This window comes from Trichosurus vulpecula, chromosome 2, assembly GCF_011100635.1.
Source record: "Trichosurus vulpecula isolate mTriVul1 chromosome 2, mTriVul1.pri, whole genome shotgun sequence".
Taxonomy (NCBI): Eukaryota; Metazoa; Chordata; class Mammalia; order Diprotodontia; family Phalangeridae; genus Trichosurus; species Trichosurus vulpecula.
This window is the reverse complement of record NC_050574.1, coordinates 258119213-258139047: the sequence shown is the minus strand read 5'-3', so window position 1 is coordinate 258139047 and position 19835 is coordinate 258119213. Positions and strand designations below refer to the sequence as shown.

General features: G+C 37.6%; 1 protein-coding gene across 1 annotated transcript in view; it reads left to right on the top strand.

The window, feature by feature from the left end:
* Positions 1-19835, top strand: part of DNAH7 (dynein axonemal heavy chain 7) — a 312783-nt gene that overhangs the window by 101489 nt on the left and 191459 nt on the right. Inside the window, exons 21-23 of the mRNA XM_036744029.1 lie at positions 1156-1296; positions 4023-4235; positions 15203-15312. Coding sequence (XP_036599924.1) covers positions 1156-1296; positions 4023-4235; positions 15203-15312 — 464 coding nt within the window. The remainder of the gene's footprint in view (positions 1-1155; positions 1297-4022; positions 4236-15202; positions 15313-19835) is intronic.

The window sequence follows — 19835 nt, the reverse complement described above, 5'->3', positions numbered from 1 at the left end:
TTTGCATGGACACTTTCTCTACTGACTCAGATTACAACCTTTCAAAAATTGCCATGGCTGGAAAATTCAGCACCAGGTGGCCATTTTTCTGATGACATGTCTCTGCACAAATATGTGTATCTAGGCTGAACTAACATATAGATAGATATACGATCTCTTCATGGGCCTTCACTTATAGACTTTCCAGCTTCTAAGACCTACCAGAGTTTATGTTCCTGTGACCTAGCCTTCTGGAAACCAAGGTCACATCCATGCTATGATGAGACATTGGAGAAGAATTTTAGAGGAGGCAGCAAAATAGACAAAAAGAGAAATATGCAAAGAAATATAATGTGAAACATGAAAAACAGAAAATGTTTCTATGTGAGTAGGCTATGCACATGGGCACCTCGTGTTTCTCATTATTTAAAGAAAATTACAGATGAATTTATATTTAGTTATTAAAGCATAGTTAAAATTTTAAAATTTAGCATAACATTCCACCTAGCTTAGACATCCAAAATGGTAACAGGAATTCATCATCAAAAAGCTAGTTCTGATGACTGTCACATATTAAGTTGTCTGTCTTCTTAGGATTTTATATCTGGTGCCATTTTTTTTTGGTTAAGTGTTATAAGTCACTAGAAAATATACTAGGTTTATGATTCTAAGTCTGGTGCAATGGACCACTTAAAGCCTGAAGGTTATGATATGCAATTTCTTTAATAAAAAAGTATTTAGTAATCCCCAAGTAAAAGCAATGAAAATAGCCTGTAAGGAAGTTCCCTTGCATTTCAGGAGCTCCTCATCAGAGTCTTAGCGCTTTCTTTATATATGCTCCTCACCCACAGGGTTTGTAATTGGATTGGGGACTGGGGTGTAGTAAAGAGGAGGGAAGCAAGGGTTGAATTAATTTGGACAAAATATTTCATTCAGATTGATAATGCCATGAGCGAAGCATCCATACATTTGATAGTTTTGCTGTCTTCATATATTCATAAGATTAAGTTTTATTTGTAAAATCATATTGCATGGTACCTTAAGAAATTGTGGTTTGGGTTTTTTTAAGTTGTCACATTGTTTAGTATTTTGATATTTAGTATTAATTTTTACTCAATAATTCTGTTCAAATAAAACACAATGCGATTGAACTGTAGTGTTTTCTTTTTTGATCAGGTGATTAGAGAAGCAATTGCTGCCTACCCCCAAAATGAACGTATTAATTGGGTAAGGGAATGGCCTGGGCAAACAGTTCTTTGTGTATCTCAGATCTTTTGGACATCTGAAGTACAAACGTCTATTAAGAATGGCCTAGAGGTAAATATTCTTAATTACATGTGAAAAAAGTAATTTGATAAACGGGCATGTCTGTGGGAGACAAGTGCCAACAGTACAAGTTAGTGTGGAGGTACCTGCAGATTCTGCAAGATAACCTTTAATGAGTAGTGATAGTAATGTGCCAGGGGGAGGGGTGTGGAAGAGAAGAGTGTGCTGACATAGAAGGAGGCTTCTCGCAGTGACTTTTGGCCTTGACGGTCTCTCTTCTGGTTGGGTTAGTTGTGTCAGTAGCTGTTAATCTTTTAGTCAGTCATGTAAATCTGGATATTGCCTATCAGTTGGGGGTGTCTCATGTAAACCATGGAGTTTCAAAATAATTTTCAGAGGAAGAAATTAAAGCTATCTACAGGCATATGAAAAAATGCTCTGGATCACTACTGATTAGAGAAATGCAAATCAAAACAACTCTTAGATACCACATCTCTCCTGTCAGATTGGCTAATATAACAAAACAGGAAAATGATAAATGCTGGAAAGGATGTGGGGAAATTGGAACATTGTTGCATTGCTGGTGGAGTTGTGAGCTGATCCAGCCATTTTGGAGAGCAGTTTGGAACTATGCCCAAAGGGCTATAGAAATGTTCATACCCTTTGACCCAGCAATACCACTTCTAGGGTTGTATCCCAAAGAAATCACACAAGCGGGAAATGGACCCATATGTACAAAAATATTTATAGCAGCTCTTTTTGTGGTAGCTAAGAATTGGAAATCAAAGGGATGCCCATCAATTGGGGAATGGCTGAACAAGCTGTGGTATATGAAGGTGATGGAATACTATTGTACCATAAGAAATGGGGATGATGCAGACTTCATAACAACCTGGAAAAACCTACACGACATAATGCTGAGTGAGCAGAGCAGAGCCAGGAGAACGTTGTGCACAGCCACAGATATATGGATTCCGTGAGGACTAACCCTGACATACTGCACTTTTCTCAGCAACCTAAGGGGCAAGGACAACTCCAGGGGACTCACGATGGAGAATGCTATCTTCATCCAGAGAAAGAACTGCGAAGTTTGAATACAGATCGAGGCGCACTACATGCTCGCCTTTTTTGCTTCTTTTTTGTTTTTGTTTTTGGGTTTTTTTTTTTTGGTTCTGTTTCTTCTTTCTCATGATTCATTCCATTGGTCAAAATTCTTCTCCACGACTTGACTAGTGCATAAAATAATTCAATGCGAAGTTATACATGACAGTTATATGAGATTCCATGCCGTTTTGGGGAGGGAGGGGGGAGGGAGGGGAGAAAAACTGGAACTCAAAACTATGTAGAGCCATGTGTGGTAAACTAAAAATAAATAAAGAAATTTAAAAAAAAAATAATTTGTAATGGGGTCAAAGCATTGGGAACTTTAATAACTATAATATAATCAAATATTTATACTTGGAATTCATCCTCTGGGAGGCAGTGTGGTGTTTAGGGGATAAAAGACTGTCATAGCTACCAGGAAAGCCCTAGTTTCAAATCTTGCCTCTGATATCAGCTAGGGGTTTCAGAATCACAAAGGCTGGAGATTTGAGGGTCAAGTCAAGTCAAGTCAATGAGCATTAATTAAGTACCTACTATGTGCCAGGCACTGTGCTAAGTACTGGCAGTGTTTATTATTCTGTTTCCTAGATTTCTTTTCTGGAAATATGGTGTAGATAGGAGGAAGAGCTCTAGACTTAGAAGACTTGCCTCTGAATTAGTTTCTGACACTTCCTGGTTGTATAACCTTGGGCGAGTCGCCTCTGTGATCTTTTTAGTTGCTTTATCTGTAAAGTGAAAACGTTGGACTAAATGTTCTCTCACGTCCCTTCCAGCTCTAATATTCTGTGATTCTGATTCTGTGATGCCTTTGCTTAGAGTGTCTGCAGTTTTTAATGCTGCATGCCAGCTTAGTTCTTCTCTTCTTACTGTATCGCAGCAGTCCACCACCCTGCCAGGTCATTTGAAGTGGTGCTTAGAAACCCTTTAGAGCTTTTCCTTTTTGCTTACAATATGTTGATTTCGTGACTCGCTATGCTTATAATAATTTTTAAATGCCTTTTAAGAATAACTAAATTCCTTAATACTGTATTCACAAACCAAACTTTTAATGTGTAATATGTTTTTTGGTCCATGATATTTCTCACTATACTTTCTGGTACAAACCATTTTAGTGAGTTTGAGTGCCATGGGCCATTTTTCTTAAGGTCTGACTCTAGAATGAGCTCATCATTAAAATTTGGGTCAGTATAACTGAGAAACAAGATCCTAAGTTTTTAGTGAGCCCAAGAAAATAAAGGAAACTTGGAGCCTTTCCATCATCACTTTATTTAGTATTACTGTAAGACCAATGCAATAAGAATAATTTATGTTTTTTGCATTATATAGAATGGTAGTTATGATAATAAGCATAAGTGAATAGAATGTTTACTTTTTTGCTAACATAAGTGACCAGAATTGGTATGTCAGTGGCATGGTAGCTGGGGCACTGGACTTTGAGTTTGGAGGCTTGAATTTGAATCCTGCCTTTGATGCTTGCTATCTTTACCCCCATGGTCAAGCCACTTAGCTGCTCTCAGCCTCAGTTTCCTCATCTGTAAAACGGAGGTAGTAACATCTACTTCATCATGTAAAGCACTATATAAAGTTAGCTTCTCATTAAATAGTCATTATCGTTATTAATTTCAAGAAGTGTCATTTTATATTGAATAACTGTTTCCTCTGTTATCTTCCAGGCTCTTAAGGATTATCTAGATCAGAATTCTAGGCAGATTGATGACATCGTCACCTTAGTTCGTGGAAAACTGTCTAAGCAGAATCGAGTGACTCTTGGAGCATTAGTGGTGCTGGATGTCCATGCTAGAGATGTTCTTGCATCTCTTGTGAAAAAAAAAGTCGGTGATGATAGTGACTTCGAGTGGTTAAGTCAGCTTAGGTACTACTGGATTGTAAGTAATAGCAATGAATCTCATTATAAATTTTAGTTCATAGCTTTTCAATTTATGCTTGCCTGCTGACATAGAGAATAGCCTTACTAATGCAGACATTTTTGCTGATGATAGAATAAACACAACCAATCATTTGGCAGAGTGCAGATTAAAGTAACCAATAGCTATATATAATATATAGTTTTAAAATAAAAATTATTCTTTTAATTACTGTTATCTGCCATTTGTACTTGCTGAATCTACAGAGTTAGAATTAGTCCAGCCTGAAATTGGATTTTACAAGTTCTAATATACAGGGTATCACGATTGTCTTAAGTGCGATTTTAGACTTTTTAGAAGATCCTATATTTATGTGGCACCTTCTCACACATGGGAACCCCAGACAGGGTGTATACTACCTAGGTTCTAGGTAATCTCTGAGTCTGCATCAGAAGACACAGTTAGCTCAAAGCAAAGGCATTTAATGAAAAAGCGTTGAAAAAAAATAACCAGGTGGAGTGGCATTTGTGATCCCAGCTATTAGGGAGGCCGAGACTGGCACATCTCTTAAGCAGAGGAGCTCTTAGCAGTGGTGGGTTATGCCCTTCAGGTATACACACTAGGTTCAGCATCAGTATGATGAGGTCCTGGAAACAAGGGGTTACAGGGTTGCCTAAGATGGGGTGAAAATCCAGCCCAGTTTGGAAAAGAAGCCGGTCAAAATTCCTGTGCTGATCAGTAGTGGGATTTCCCAGTGTGGGCAAGATGAGGAGGCTTGGTATTTTTTAAGGGAAGGGAACAAATAGAACATTTCCCCCATAAGCCTGGAGTACACTATTTGGTGATGTCATCAAGCTGTTCCCACTGAGCTGGTTCTTGGTGTTCTCATATGGGTCATATACTCTATTAAGGAGCTGCTCTTGGGAATTGAGGGTCATTGCTAGGTGCTGCTTCACTAGTCAATTGGTTGCTGCTAGGGTGTTACTCCCCTGGGCATAGAATAGCAAAGCTTCTACCTGTTACCAGTTTTTGGTGTTCAGTTGGAAGTCCTTAGCTGAGGTCCTGTCTCGTCTCCCTAGGAGTAAGAATGGGCTGTACCATCTCTCTTTTAGCTGAGAATCCAGAGGTTTAAGCTTCACTTCTTTCAGTGAGGGAAGATGGCCACAATTTTTAGCCTTCAGGTCTACTTCTTTTCCTTCCTCTTCCAGTTTGGGAGCAGTATGTCTTTTCCCAAGCTTCTGTCAGACTTAGGGTTGGACAGATACCTTTAACTTTCATCGGTTCCTGATTGCCCACCTGCAGAATTGTTTTTTAAGAGTGGCCTTTCCACAAAATTCCATGAGAAGTTGCTTTGTGATCCCCTGAATTTTCCTCACCTCCCAACATGTTTGTCTCCTATTCAAAGGAAAAGGAGAAGATTAGGTGAGAACAAAAAAATCAGATGTTCCAGCGTTTCTTTGTCAATCCTTTGTTCCAAATTCCTTCCTTTAATATGTATATGTGTTTAGCTAAAAGCTGCTTGGCATGTCCTCCATTTTGCAATGTAAGCATGATTAATAATAATACCTTACATTTGCATGGTTTTACAGTCTACCCTTTCACACACCTCATATCTCTTTCGTTCTCACAGTGGTACTATTTCATTATTTTTATTCCTTAGTTAAAGAAAGTTTCCTAACTAGCAAGTATATAGTCATAATTTTTTTTAGGAACTCATATTGAAATGATCATTCAGTTATCTGTTATAGGCTAATCAGGAAGAGATATCCCACAACGAGAATCATTAGCTTTACAAGTAGTTAGTATATATGTTGTTACCTTCTTTTAGTAGAAACGTGCAATGTAATGGCACCTATGGCTGCATCTCCAGAGGTGTTCTTAAATAATATTTATATTGCAAAATGGTGAGATTTATCATAGGTCATGGTTCTGGGCAACAAGTGAGTATGACCACATGCTGCATAGCTATAGATTTCATGTTTTCCATACAAGTTACTGAGTTTTGATAGGTCTAGTTCAAAGCCTTTATTTCCAATGTTTTATAAAGATCATGTTATGGAAAACATTTTTAATATTATAAACAGAAATTTTATCATTTCAGGAGTGATAGCAAAAAGAATTCTTTCTTGCTATATATAAGTATGTGTGTATATATATCACATATGTACATATGCATATGGATATATGAAGAACATATATGTGTATATAATATGTATTATTATGTATATATACTAGTCACTGGATTGCTATATGTATGATATACACACATATACATGTGTGTGTCTATGTATCACACACACACACACACACACATACACATATATATGTTGTCCTCTGCAGCTTGTGTTCCAGAGTGTCTGTCTTTATGGGGCTCAGATATGATTATGCTCTAGTGCAGAAATAGCATCTGTTCATGCTGAAATCGATATTTACATAATGACAATGATAGGTCATAGATATGATGTAGTGGAAAGAGCCCTGAATTTCAGAGAGCTTAAAAAGTATAAAGTACAAAGTGAAGAGTTTTAAAAGGATAAATTAAAAGACATGAGTTAAAAACAAAAGTTTAAAAATATAATTAAAATTTAAAATATTTGATTAGCAGATTTTTCTCCTGACTCAGACATTTTCTATCCCTCTATGTGTTGAAATGATAAGATTTCTCAGTTTTCGCATTTTCAGAATGAGAAGAATAAAAATGATGGAATAGACCAAAGGTTCTTAATCTGGGATCCATAAATTTGTATTTGAAAATATTTTGATAACCTTATTTCAATATAATTAAGTTTCCTATATGTATTTAGAAACATTACTCTGAGAAAGAGTCCATGGGTACCATCAGACTGCCACAATATAAAAATAAAGCTAAGAGCTCTTATATTGCTGACTCATTGCTGAGTCTCTTCCAGTTCTAAAATGCATTGATTCTGTGAAAAAACAAAACCAACACACCTCTGGCACTAGATCTTGAACAGCTACTAGGATCCAACAGAGATCAACAGTTTTAAAAAACAGATGGTACATCACTGTCCAGGCTGTGCCAGGCCATCAAAAGATGCTCATTGCCATAATGTGCAATTTATCTTTGAATTACTACCTGCTTACCCAATGGAGACAAGAAGGAGAAATGATAGTGGAGTAGTAAAGTTGTTGTGAAGCTCAAATAAAAAAACAGTCCTCATTGTTCAGATAATATTATGTGAGACAGACTTATTTGCCAATTGTGATGTTTCCACTGTGCCAACTCTATACTGAAGCCTCCCACTTCCCTCCACCCCCTGCTCCAGTACTTGTTTCACTGCCTCATTGGCTTCTTTTTTGTAACTCCTGCCCACACCTCCTCTAATTTTGTTGGTACTGATGAATCCTGGCTATAATCGGCATAGCTCTCTAGTTATTTTTCTCCAGGTTATTCTCTTCTTCAGGACCTGTTAATTACCTATAATCACAGACAAACATTGGTGACACTACCACATACCAAAATAACTCCCCCTCCATCCCTCAATGAGTAGTTCAGACAATGCTGGAACCTTTTGCCACTTTTTGGGTTCTCCAGATAGAGATACTAGAGTAGAGGGCCTTGATTGTAGGGTGCTACAAGTGACAATTAGTCCAGGCCCATTCACTGAATGGGCATTACCTCACTCAAAGTGAGAACCTGAAAAGACCTTAGCCTACAAGGGCCAGAGTCTCCCAGTGCATCTTAGGCCATCTCCAGCCATCCTGATGAATATCAGACCACTACACCCAGATGGCTCTGGAGAAGAAAGTGAAACTGGTGACCTTGCACAGCTCTCCTTCACTCCAATCAAAGTCAGCTGCAAGTCATGTCATCATTTGCCTGATGTCATGTCCTCTTCAAGAACAAAGGACAAACACAAGTCCAGGAAAAAGTAACCTACACAATTAGCTGTGCTATGGAGAGTTTTACTCTCTTTCCTCTTTCCTTTTCAATCCCCTCTTCCTTTTTTTTTTTCCTTTTTTTCCTTTTATAAACTGGGTGTCCTTATCTTGCCCTGGCTCACTAGCCTGATCCTACTCTGATGACCTGTTGCATTTTCTAGCTTATCTGATTTTTCCTTCCTTAGGCAAGTTGGTGGCACCTGTTCGTAAAGACACACCATATTAATGCTTAATTAATGAGGATACCTAATCAGCTTAGCCCGTTACAACTCAGAATTCCTGAGTTCAGATCCTTAGCCTTACAGTCTCCCTGGTAGCAGGCATAATAAACATACACAACACCCAACTGAAATAAAACCATCAAGGCCCTTCAGAAAGCACATAAAAGCTTGAAAAGCAGGTTGAAGCAGCTTCTCCACTTCCTAGAAGCATAGAAGAAGTTTTCACTGTGTATGCAGAGTACTTCCCAGGGTGTCTGTTTAAGGACCTTTACCTCCCAGAAACTTCTTATTTCCCTGACCAAGGTAGTCTTCATCATATTCTACCTGTCTGAGAATTTGGTTCTTCTGACCACCCTCTACATCACAGAAAACAGTTCCATTGGTTGAAATAAAAAACATTCTTTAGAAACTGAGGAATACTTTTAAAAATTTTTAATATTTTATTTTTTCCCTAATTACATGCAAAAAATTTTTTTGACATTCATTTAAAAAATTTCTGAGTTCCAAATTCTCTCCCTTCCTCCATCTTTTCTTCCCTTATTGAGAAGGCAAGCAATTTGATATAAATTGCCCATGTGTAGTCATGTAAAACATTTCTATGTTAGTCATGTTGTGAAAGAAAACATAGACAAAAAAAACAAGAAAAATAAAGTACGCTTCGATCTGCATTCAGACTCCATTATTTTTTTCTCTGGGGGTGGATAGCATTTTTCATCATAAGTACTTGAGAATTGCCTTGAGTCATTGTATTGCTGAGAAGAACTAAGTCATTCACAGTTGATCATCACACAATATTCATGTTAATATGTATGTTATTTTCATGGTTCTGCTCGCTTCCCTTTGTACCAGTTCACATAAGTCTTTCCAGGTTTTTCTGAGAGCATCCTTCTTGTCATTTCTTATAGCACAATAGTATCCCATCACAATCATATATAACTTGTTCAGCCATTCCTCAATTGATGGACATCACCCCAATTTCCAATTTTTTGTCACCACTAAAAGAACTGTTCAGGGAAGCTAGGTGGCGCAGTGAGTAGAGCACCAGCCCTGGAGTCAGGAGGACCTGAGTTCAAATCTGACCTCAGACACTTGACACATTTACTAGCTGTGAGACCTTGGGCAAGTCACTTAACCCCATTTGTCCTGCCTTCCCCCCTCAAAAACAGAACTAAACTAAACTAAAAGAACTGCTATAAATATTTTTGTACATATGGGTCCCTTTCTTTTTTGTTTTCTATCTCTTTGGGATACAAACTTAAAAGTGATATTCCTTGGTCAAAAGGTATGCGTGGTTGTATGGCCCTCTGGGTGCAGTTCCAGATTGCTTTACAGAATGGTTGGATCAGTATAAAACTTCACCAACAGTGCATTAGTGTTTCAATTTTCCCATATCCCCTCCAATATTTGTCATTTTCCTTTGCTGTCATATTAGCCAATCTGATAGGTGTGGGGTGATAGCTCACAGTGGTTTTACTTTGCATTTCTCTAGTCAATAGTGATTTAGAGCATTTTTTCATATGACTACAGATAACTGATTATTTCATCTGAAAACTGCCAGTTCATATCCATTTTGACTATTTATCAATTGAGAAATAGCTCTTATTTCAGTAAATTTGAATTAATTCTCTATATATTTGAGAAATGAGGTCGTTATTGGAGAAATGGTATAACATTTTTTTCAGTTATGATTACTATGTATTTCCCTCCTTCCTGTTTTCTTCCTCTTTATCCTACTCTCTCTCTCATTTCACCCTGTCTATTCTCAAAAGTGTTTTGCTTCTGACTTTTACCTCCCCTAATCTGTCCTCCCTTTTCTCAGCACCCTTCCCCCAATCCTCTTCCCCTATTACTTTCCTGTACAGTAAGATAGATTTCTACACCCAAATAAGTGTGTATGTTATTCCTTCTTTGAGCCATTTCTGATGAGAGTAAGGTTTATGTACTACCCCCCCTCCCATTTCCCCTCCATTGTAAAAGCTCTTTCATGCCTCTTTTATGTCCGATAATTTACCCCATCTCCCTCTCCCTTTTCCCAGTGCATCCCTCTTTCTCACACCTTAATTTTGTTTTTTTAGATAACCACATCATATTCAACTCACACTCATGCCCCCTGTCTATGTATATTCCTTCTAAGTGCCCTGATAATGAGAAAGTTTTTTGGAGTAACAAGTATCATTTTCCCTTGTAGAGATATAAACAGTTTAACCTTATTGGATCTCTTATGCTTCTCTTGAGTCTTATATTTGAAAATCAGATTTTCTATTCAGCTCTGGTTTTCTCATCAGGACTGCTTTTTTAAGTCCTCTATTTCATTTAATTTCCATTTTCCCCCTGAAGGATTATACTCAATTTGCTGGGTAGGTGATTCTTGGTTGTAATCCTAACTCTTTTTGCCCTCTTTTTGCAGTGTATCATATTCCAAACCCTCTGATCCTTTAATGTAGAAACTGCTAAATCTTGTGTTATCCTGATTGTGGCTCCATTATATTTGAAATGTTTCTTTTTAACTGCTTGCAGTATTTTCTCCTTGATGTGGGAGCTCTGGAATTTGGCTATAATATTCTTGGGAGTTTTCATTTTGGGATCTCTTTCAGGAGGTGATTGGCAGATTCTTTCAATGACTATTTTACCCTCTGGTTTTAGGATATCTGGGCAGTTTTCCTTGATAATTTCTTGAAAGGTGATGCTAGGCTTTTTTTTTATTATGGCTTTCAGAAGTCCAATAATTCTTAAATGATCTTTCCTAAATCTGTTTTCCATATTAGTTGTTTTTCCAATGAGCTATTTCACATTTTTAAAAACATTCTTCATTCTTTTGATTTATTGTTTCTTGGTGTCTCATAAAGTCATTAGTTTCCACTTGCTAGATTCTAATTTTTAAGGAATTATTTTTTTCAGTGAGCTTTTGTACCTCCTTTTCCACTTGAACAATTTTACTTTTTAAGGAATTCTTCAACGAACTTTTGTGCCTCTTTTACCATTTGGCCTATTCTGTTTTTTAAAGTCTTATTTTCTTTAGTATTTTTTTGATATCGTCTTTTAGCAACCTGTTGACTCTTTTTTCATGATTTTCTTGCCTCACTCTCATTTCTCTTCCCAGTTTTTTCTCTGCCTGTCTTACTTGATTTTTAAACTCTTTTTTGAGTTCTTCCATGGCCTGAGACCAGTTCGTATTTTTCTTTGAGGTTTTGGATGCAACAGTTTTGACTCTGTTGTCTTCTTCTGAGTTTGTGTTTTGATTTTCCTTGTCACCATAGTAACTTTCTATATAGTCAGGATCTTTTTCTGCTGTTTGCTCATTTTTCCAACCAATTTTTAATTTTTAACTCTATGATGAAATGGGGCTTTTCTTCCAGAGTAGAGGGTGCACTGTCCCAGGCTTTAGGGTTTTTGTGCTGCTCTTTTCAAAGATAATTCTGGGGACCCATAAGTTTTTGGTTCTTCCAACATGGTATGATCTAGGAAGAGGTGTGTTTACTACTCTCCTGGCTTGTACTCTGGACTGTGAGTGACCACAAGCACTCTTTTCTGCCCTGGAACTCTAACTAGGGTCCTAGCTCCCCTATGGCCAAAATCTCTGGTGCACTAGTGTTCCTCCTCAACCTGGCACTGAGATGCAGGACTGCAACCTAGATCCAAGTATGGACAGTGCAATAGAGTCCTGACCCTGGAGCCAGCATAAGGACCACTGTAATCTCCTTCTGACCAGTTGTCTGACCCCCTTACTATCTGTATACTGAAAGGTCTAGAAGCCACCACTGATTCAGTTGCACTCCCCTGCCCCCACCCTAGCCTACGGCTGGTTTCCTGGGGGATGGCCTGGGCTGGACTTGTGCTCTATTCTCGCCCTGAGGCAATAGACCTTCCCTACTGATCTTCTAAGTTGTCTTGGGTGGGAAAAAATTGTTTCTATCCTTTTGTGGATTCTGCTACTTCAGAATTTGTTTTGAGGCATTATTTAAAGTTGCCTGGAGAGGTTTTGGAGAGAGCTTAGGCAAGTCCCTTTTTTTTCCTCTGCCATCTTAGTGTCACACCCCCAAACATTGGCATTTCTCCCTAGCTTCATCTCATTACAAGCTTTTGCATTCCTAGCCCTGATGTTATGGAATTGTGCCATGTTCTTATAATTACCTTTATGTCTTGCAGATTTCATTATCAATAGATTCTCATTTCTCCTGGGCTAACTTGCCCTGTTGAATTTTAGTCTGTGAGAGTCTACATTTCCTTCTGAACCCTTTGATATCTGCCCTCCTAATATCTAGGGTACATATCAGTCTAAACTCAGATTTCCTCTTTTCTATCACAAACTTTATGAAGGAGTGATCGCTTCCTCCCAAAGTTTTCATCATTTCTATTCCAGCCACTAGTTCCTAAAACTAGTTGATGAGAACTGTATCTTCTATAGAATTTCCCTTGGTTGTTTCCATTGCCTTTTGAAGGATGAAATTGTTGATAAGTCAAGAAACAAGATGGTCTACTTTTGGGAAAGGAAGAGAGCTCTAGAATTCTGGATAATAGAAGTCCTCCATTGTTACCCATTTATACCTCTGTGCCAGGGCTATGATGTTTCCTGAACTTTTCATCTGTTTCCTCTTTCCAGGTGGTCAGTAGTATGCTCAGATGGCAACATAATTTATGTTGATCCTTCCATTAGGTCATCCTCCAAATACTCTCCAGTCCATTTCCACTGCCCAATCTGGGTTTCCTCACATGAATATAATTCCCTAATGTATAGTACTACCCTTCACTCCCTTTATCTATCCCATCCCTTTTGAATACAGGAGATCCATCCAGATACTTATTCCACTCATGGTTTTCATCCTACCATACCTAGGTGATAGATGTGAGGTCTCAATTAGTTCCTTTCATTAGGACCTCTTTCCTCCTGCATGTTGCCTAAACTTTGGGCATTTGGGAATAGACATTTAAGGCCATGGGTTTTACTACCTTCCTTGGATTTTGTTTCCCGTGTGGTTCTGGGTATCTGAACTACTAATCTTTTCCCTTTTTGTCATTATTTTCTGTAGTAAGACAGTTTTTTTTTTCTTCCCTGGCCTTTTTTAGTCTAAAGCCTTCCTGATTAGATTCACAAATGCACCAGCCTTTGTGGGGTGCATTACAATTATGATCCTGAGCCAGAAGTTTGTCATTTGTAAATTTTAAGCTGTGGTTAAGAAATTCAAATCCTTTTTGTAGATATCTTTTTTTAAGCCAGTGTTTTCTTTCCAAGTTGGTATTTCTCTTCTGCATCCTTTGATTTAAATGGTCAGCAATGAGGAAAATACAGTCTCTGTTCCTATTCATTTTCTTGAGCAAGGCTTTGTAATTGCTGCCAATACTTTCCAGATTCCTTCTAACAATATTTTTAGTGAACGTGTGAATCACCAAAAGTGACTCATAGTTGTCTGTTGAAATAAGTCTTCAGAAGTTTTCTGTTATATATCAAATGCATGTCTTATGAAGAGAAAACTTTCTTAAGGCTATTATCATAGTCAATAAATAGTTGTTTTCCTATCCTCTCAGCACAAAAAGCATTAAACACCAGCACTCTCCTCCTTTTCCTCTGACCTTTCCTGTCTGGGTGACTTCTTACCTGATACATGCTTTGGTTCTACTTCATCATTCCTTGAAGGATCAGCAGCTGCCCCCTTCTTAGAACAAACATCTCTCTTCTCTTCAGGAAGATCCTAAAATTTGTTTTTAGTTTGAATTGTACAGTTATCGTCTTCCTTCCCTTCATCATTTCTAGAATATTATTCCACTCCCTGGCCTCTTGGCCAGAGTCAGATTTTCAGTCTTCCACTTCAAATCCCTCCATTTATTTTTTCCTCTGAAGCTCTGTTCCTGGTTCCATTTTATTTTTTCCTGTTTGTATTTTTTTAAAGGTCACTTCCTTGTCCTGGATCCTTTGAAGTTAAGAGTTATTCCTTGAGTTTTTTCACTTCTTCGGTGGAGGAGAGACCATTGTAGACAACTGCCACTTGGCTTAGGCCCAGAGATAAACTTGATACACTCAATGTTACCCCACATCACCCTTCCCTCTTCCTTACTGATTGAGACCCAGCCTTATTTTTTTTGAACTACTTGAGTGTTCACTTTTCACTTTCTTAAGACCTTTGCAGCCTATCACCTTTTAACAACTCGATAACCACACTCTACTTCCTTTCTCTTTTCTCACAGTCTCTTACCTGTTTTACCAATTGGTTCACTTACAATGACCTTTACTCCTTTGCTCTATCTTATCCCATGTGACTTATCTACCTCATTTACCTGGCCTCCTCACCTGCTTTCTTCTCCTTTTCTTTGAGTTTTCCTCTTCCTATCCTTACTATTTAATCCCTTTCATCCTTAAGAATTAGCCCTTCTTCTCCTATAAACTCAAAGTTTCATCAGGTTATTGCACTTTATTTGAGGAGAATGTTTGAAATCACAGGATAACTAAGATCATAAAAATATGTTCACAATAAACATACTCTAATTTGAAACAGTACATAACTTTGAAAGCTTCCCTGTTAAAGATACTAATTTTATTTCACAACCTATATCTTACAACCCCAAGAATTTTTTATAAAGATTGTCAGAATAATAGAATTTTGGAGCTGGGGGGAATCTAGATCTAGATCACATAGAGCCAAGCACACATTTTACCAATGTGGGAATTGAGGCCTAGATAGGAGAACTAGCTTTCCAAAGCCATCTAGATAATTAGTGACCAAACTAGGACCATAACTGAGCTCTTTTAACCCCAAGTTCAGTGCTCTTTTCAATATACTTCCTCCTGAAAAGTCTAAGTTGGAATTTTCATTTGACTTGTCAGATTCTACTTATAAATTCTATTGCTTCTGTTTATTTGCTTGATCTTAGGAGGATCACTTGGAAACAAAGATGATCAATGCTGGTTTACGATATGGATATGAATACCTAGGTAATACTCCTCGTTTGGTTATTACTCCACTTACAGATAGATGCTACAGGTAAATAAGTTAATTTTTTAATTAAATTTTTAAATTTTAGACAAATACTGAAACTTAAATATATAATAAGAAAAGAAAAAGAAACATAAACTTAAATATTAGCCTTAAACATAAAATAACAAAAATATCATGTACAAAGCAGAACATACAAGAGGATTCAGTATATATAGCAATAACTTCCCATTTCAAGGAAACCTATATATTAAATAATGTATAATATGTTGAAAACTACCCATTATTTCTTTGCTTCCTTGTAGATTTTCTTTTATTCTGTGCTGTAGATTTTTTACTTTGTTCTTCCCCACTTTCTCCCCCTCCCACCCCCATGCCCCTCCTTACAATTAAGCATGGATATATTTATATATAGATATTGATATATACATACATGTATACATATATACACATACATACATACATAAACATATACTTTCCCTCAAAGATTCTACTCCTAATCTTTGTTGTTTGTGTGTTTCTCTTTTTTTCTCTCTCACTCCTCTACTTTACTTCTACTTGCTACCTTGCCCTCCTATTACTTAACCTACCCCCCTCCAGTGATTCTTCCCTTATCCTCCCATTCCCCTAAATATAAACACCCTTCTATATCCCCCTTTTAACCTATTCCCTCTGCCTCTCCTCTAAAGACCCTATTCTCCCCCTCCCTATCCCTTTAGAATCTTCTTTCTAAATTTAGAAGACTTCTATCCTCTTCTAAATGTATATGTATTTTCCCCCTCTTAAACCCATTCCCTATGAAAGTAGGTTTCCAGAACTAATAGCCACCCCCCCCATCTAATTCCTCTATATTGGTTCTGCCTCTCTCCCCTCATTTGTATAAGATAATTACTCTTAACTGTTCTTGAATGACTTTACTTTATGAAGTCATATCATACTCTGGTCTAGCCCAGTCTTTCTTATAAGCTACCTAATTAATAAAAACAATCTTAGACATAAGTTTTACATTTTATACATAAAAAGTAAACATTCTATCCTTATTGAGTCCCTTGTAATTAGTCATTGGTGTGTATCTTATATTTCTTTTGGCTTTTGTATGTCAAACCTTCTGTTGAGTTCAGATTGTTTTTTTTTCTTTTTTAACAAATACCTGAAAGTCTGACAATTCATTAAATTTCCATTTTTTAAAATTCAGGATTATGCTTAGCTTTACTGGGTATGATATTTTAGGCTGGAAACCCAGTTCTTTTGCAAAGTGTTCCAAGACCGTGTGATCTTTAAGTGTCACCACTGCTAGGTTTTGTGTGATTCTAATTGTGGCACTGCCATATGTAAATTTTTTTTTCTTGTTGCTTGCAATATTTTGTTCTTGAGCTGGAGGTTTCAGAATTTGACTATAATATTCCAGTGAGCTTTCCTTGTAGTATCTCTTTCAGGTGGTGATCGATGGATTTTTCTGTTTCTACTTTTCTCTCTTATTCTAATGCTTCAGGACAATTTTTAAAAGTTATTTCTTGTATTATTGTATCAAGATTCTCTTTTTGATTAGAGCTTTCAGGTAGTCCGATTACTCTTGTTTTCTCATCTTGATCTGTTCTCCAGATCCGTTGTTTTTCTCATGAGATGTTTCACATTCTCTTCTATTTTTCATTCTTAATATTTTGTTTCTTATTACTTGATCTCTTATAACTTCACTGGTTTCCCCTTGCCCAATTCTGATTTTCAAGGAGTCATTTTCTTCCTTAAGATTCTGGATCTCCTTTTCTATTTGGTTGACTTTCTTTTCATAATCTTCTTGTTTGTCTTGAATTATTCTTATTTTTGTTTTTAGTTTTTCCTCAATCTCTCTCATTTGATTTTTAAAGTCTTTTTTAAGTTCTTCAATGAATTCTTTTTGGGCAGGTGACCATTTGACATTACTCTTTGGGGTAGAAAAGGGTTTCTTTGCTTCACTATCCTCCTCTGAAGACAAACCCGGTCTTCCCTATTCCCATAACAGCTCTCTATGGTTGGATTCTTTTTCCTTTGCCTGTGCATTTTTTTTTGGTAATAGTTTAGTTTTTATAATCACATCTATTGCTGGGATATGGGTGTGTGCTGGTTCCTTCTTGCCCCCACCAAGTCTCCAAAGCATAGCTGGGTCTGGCGTTCCTCGTCAGCAAAAGTTCCCTAGATCTTCCCTAGCTCAGAAGAACAACACCCCTCCCTGTCCCAGGTGTAAAAGTTCCTGTGACTGGTGAACAGCCAGCCTCCCAACCCAGCTAACCCCAGGGCTTGTCACTTGTTGTTTAAGAGGCCCCTAGCCTAGAGGTGTTTGCTCTCCAGAGGGAGGAAACCTGGTCCAGGGATTTTTCTACAGATCCCCCCCCATCTTGTTTTGTCCCTACTCTTTATTTTCACTGCTCTATGTTCACCTTGAGGCACTATTTTATCTCTTGTGGAGAAAAATCTTGAGAGCTTGAAATTTTCTGACCTACTCCACCATCTTCCCAGGATCCTCTCCAAAATCAACTAACTTATAAAACTATTGAAACAATAAATTTTGCCATTAAAATAAATAGGATAGTTTCTTAGGTTATAAACTGCTTACAAAAGTACAAATCAGTTTTTAATCAGTCTACTTTGTCTTGCGATAAATAATCGTTTTGATTTGTCATTCTCTTGGAGTTTTTTAGGATTTGAATTTTGGGACATTAAGACATTTATTTTGAGTATTGATATTCTTTAAAAGGAGGATTCCTATATATTCTGTGTTGTATTGAACCTTGGTGTAGAAATTATAATAGCTGTGTTCCTGCCAGATTAACCGTGAACTGAATTTTTTTTGTTGTTAAATGCTGTTTTTGCATTGACCTTCCATGAAAGGTTAGGAATTTCCACCCCCTGCTGTTGCCCCCTTTGTTGTCATCCTTCATCTGTCCCTTTCACTCTCCAGATCTTGCTCTGGTGTTGAGGCAGTATTGCTGGTTTTACTGTTCTTGCTCTGTTGTTGCTGTTCTCAGTGTTGGGTAGGACCCAGGGCCTTGGACTTGGTGCAAACTCTCTGACTCTGTGGTCCTCTCCAGCTACCTTCCCAGCAATGTCGTTATGCCCCAGTTGCAGGTCCAAAAATGTCCTTAGCTCCAGATCCAGTGAGCTCCCCTCTATTTCAGACTTTCTGGACAGGATAGAAGAGTCAGAATGCCCTACCTATTTGGATGTTGAGATTGGCATGTTTAGCTCTCAGTTTCTTGCTCTCTGGGGTGGAACTGAAATTGGAGTACAGGCAAAGATCTGAATTTCTGTGTAAGAACTTAGGGCTTTGAACTCTTTTGGTGGATTGGGGTGAGGGCAGAAGACAGAAGGAGAAAATTTTCCAAGAGTTTTCTTGGATAAAGTTGAATCTTTAAGTAAAACTATCTCTTGTACCTTAGAAAAGTAGGAACTGAGGATTCTTAGGGACTTCTATTGACTCATGTGCTCCCCATGGTAAGCAATGCTGATGCCCTCCCTCTGTTGATACCAGTAGTCAGCAAAGGTTCATTTCTCTGCTCCTACTAGGTAACAGTCTCCAGCTTTGGGTTTTGAGCCCTGTTCTAGATATACATCCATAGCTTTGGGAGTAATTATGGGAAGGAGGTCTCAGTAGGGATTCTTAGGGATACTTCTGAGCCTGGGTTTGTAGATAACTCCTCAGTAAATAGTATTCTACAGAAAGGGTTTCTTTATCTTGGAGGATATAATTTTTTTTGCCTGGGCCTGTGATTTCATTGTTTTAGGATGTTCCCAGTGAGGAACTTCCTTTACCAATGTTGATCAACACTTTTTTTTTTGCATCTAGAGTGGTAAAGAATTGCCTAGGAGCACTGAGATATTAAGTGACAAGCCCAGAGTCACACTGCCCTGCTGACTTTTCACCTTTATTTGTCTTCAGAAATGTAACTATAAAATCTAACTCCAGGCCTTCAGTAGTCTTATCATCTTATCAGTGCTGATATTCTCTCCAAAGATATAAATCCCAACCCATCCATGGCTGACCATCCTGTGTGACTCATGTTCAAGTCCTTCCCTGGATTGGCTATAGGGAGGTGGACATTTTGCCCAACATGCTGGGGGCCTTTTTGAGATTATCTTCATTTTTCCTCTTCCTCATATCAGGAGAACACCAATGGAGTACATAGACCAACCAGGGGTTATTTTTCACTTTTACCATATGACCAGATGATCTTTTTTTCCCCTCTAAACATTCCTTTGATGATACCCTTTGCCCTTTTTCTTAATATCTCCCTTTTTTGTAATGAGTTGCATCCTTCTTATGCCCACCATAAAACTCTGCTCTTTGGGTGATCCTCATCTTCTATTCTTTAAATATTGTAGTGTTTTGTGACTCATAGCCATACAACATCACAGGAAGAATGTTGGTATTAATAAGATGGACCTTTGTTTCAGGAAAAAGCTTGAGATGGTTAAAACAATTTTGTAATTCCAAAGAGGCATTCTAACTTATTCTTCTCATGTTCAATTCTGGGCCCAACTCATTGTTTATTTGCACTAAGATGTAAACAGTTCTGTTTTAGACTGAATCCTGAGTT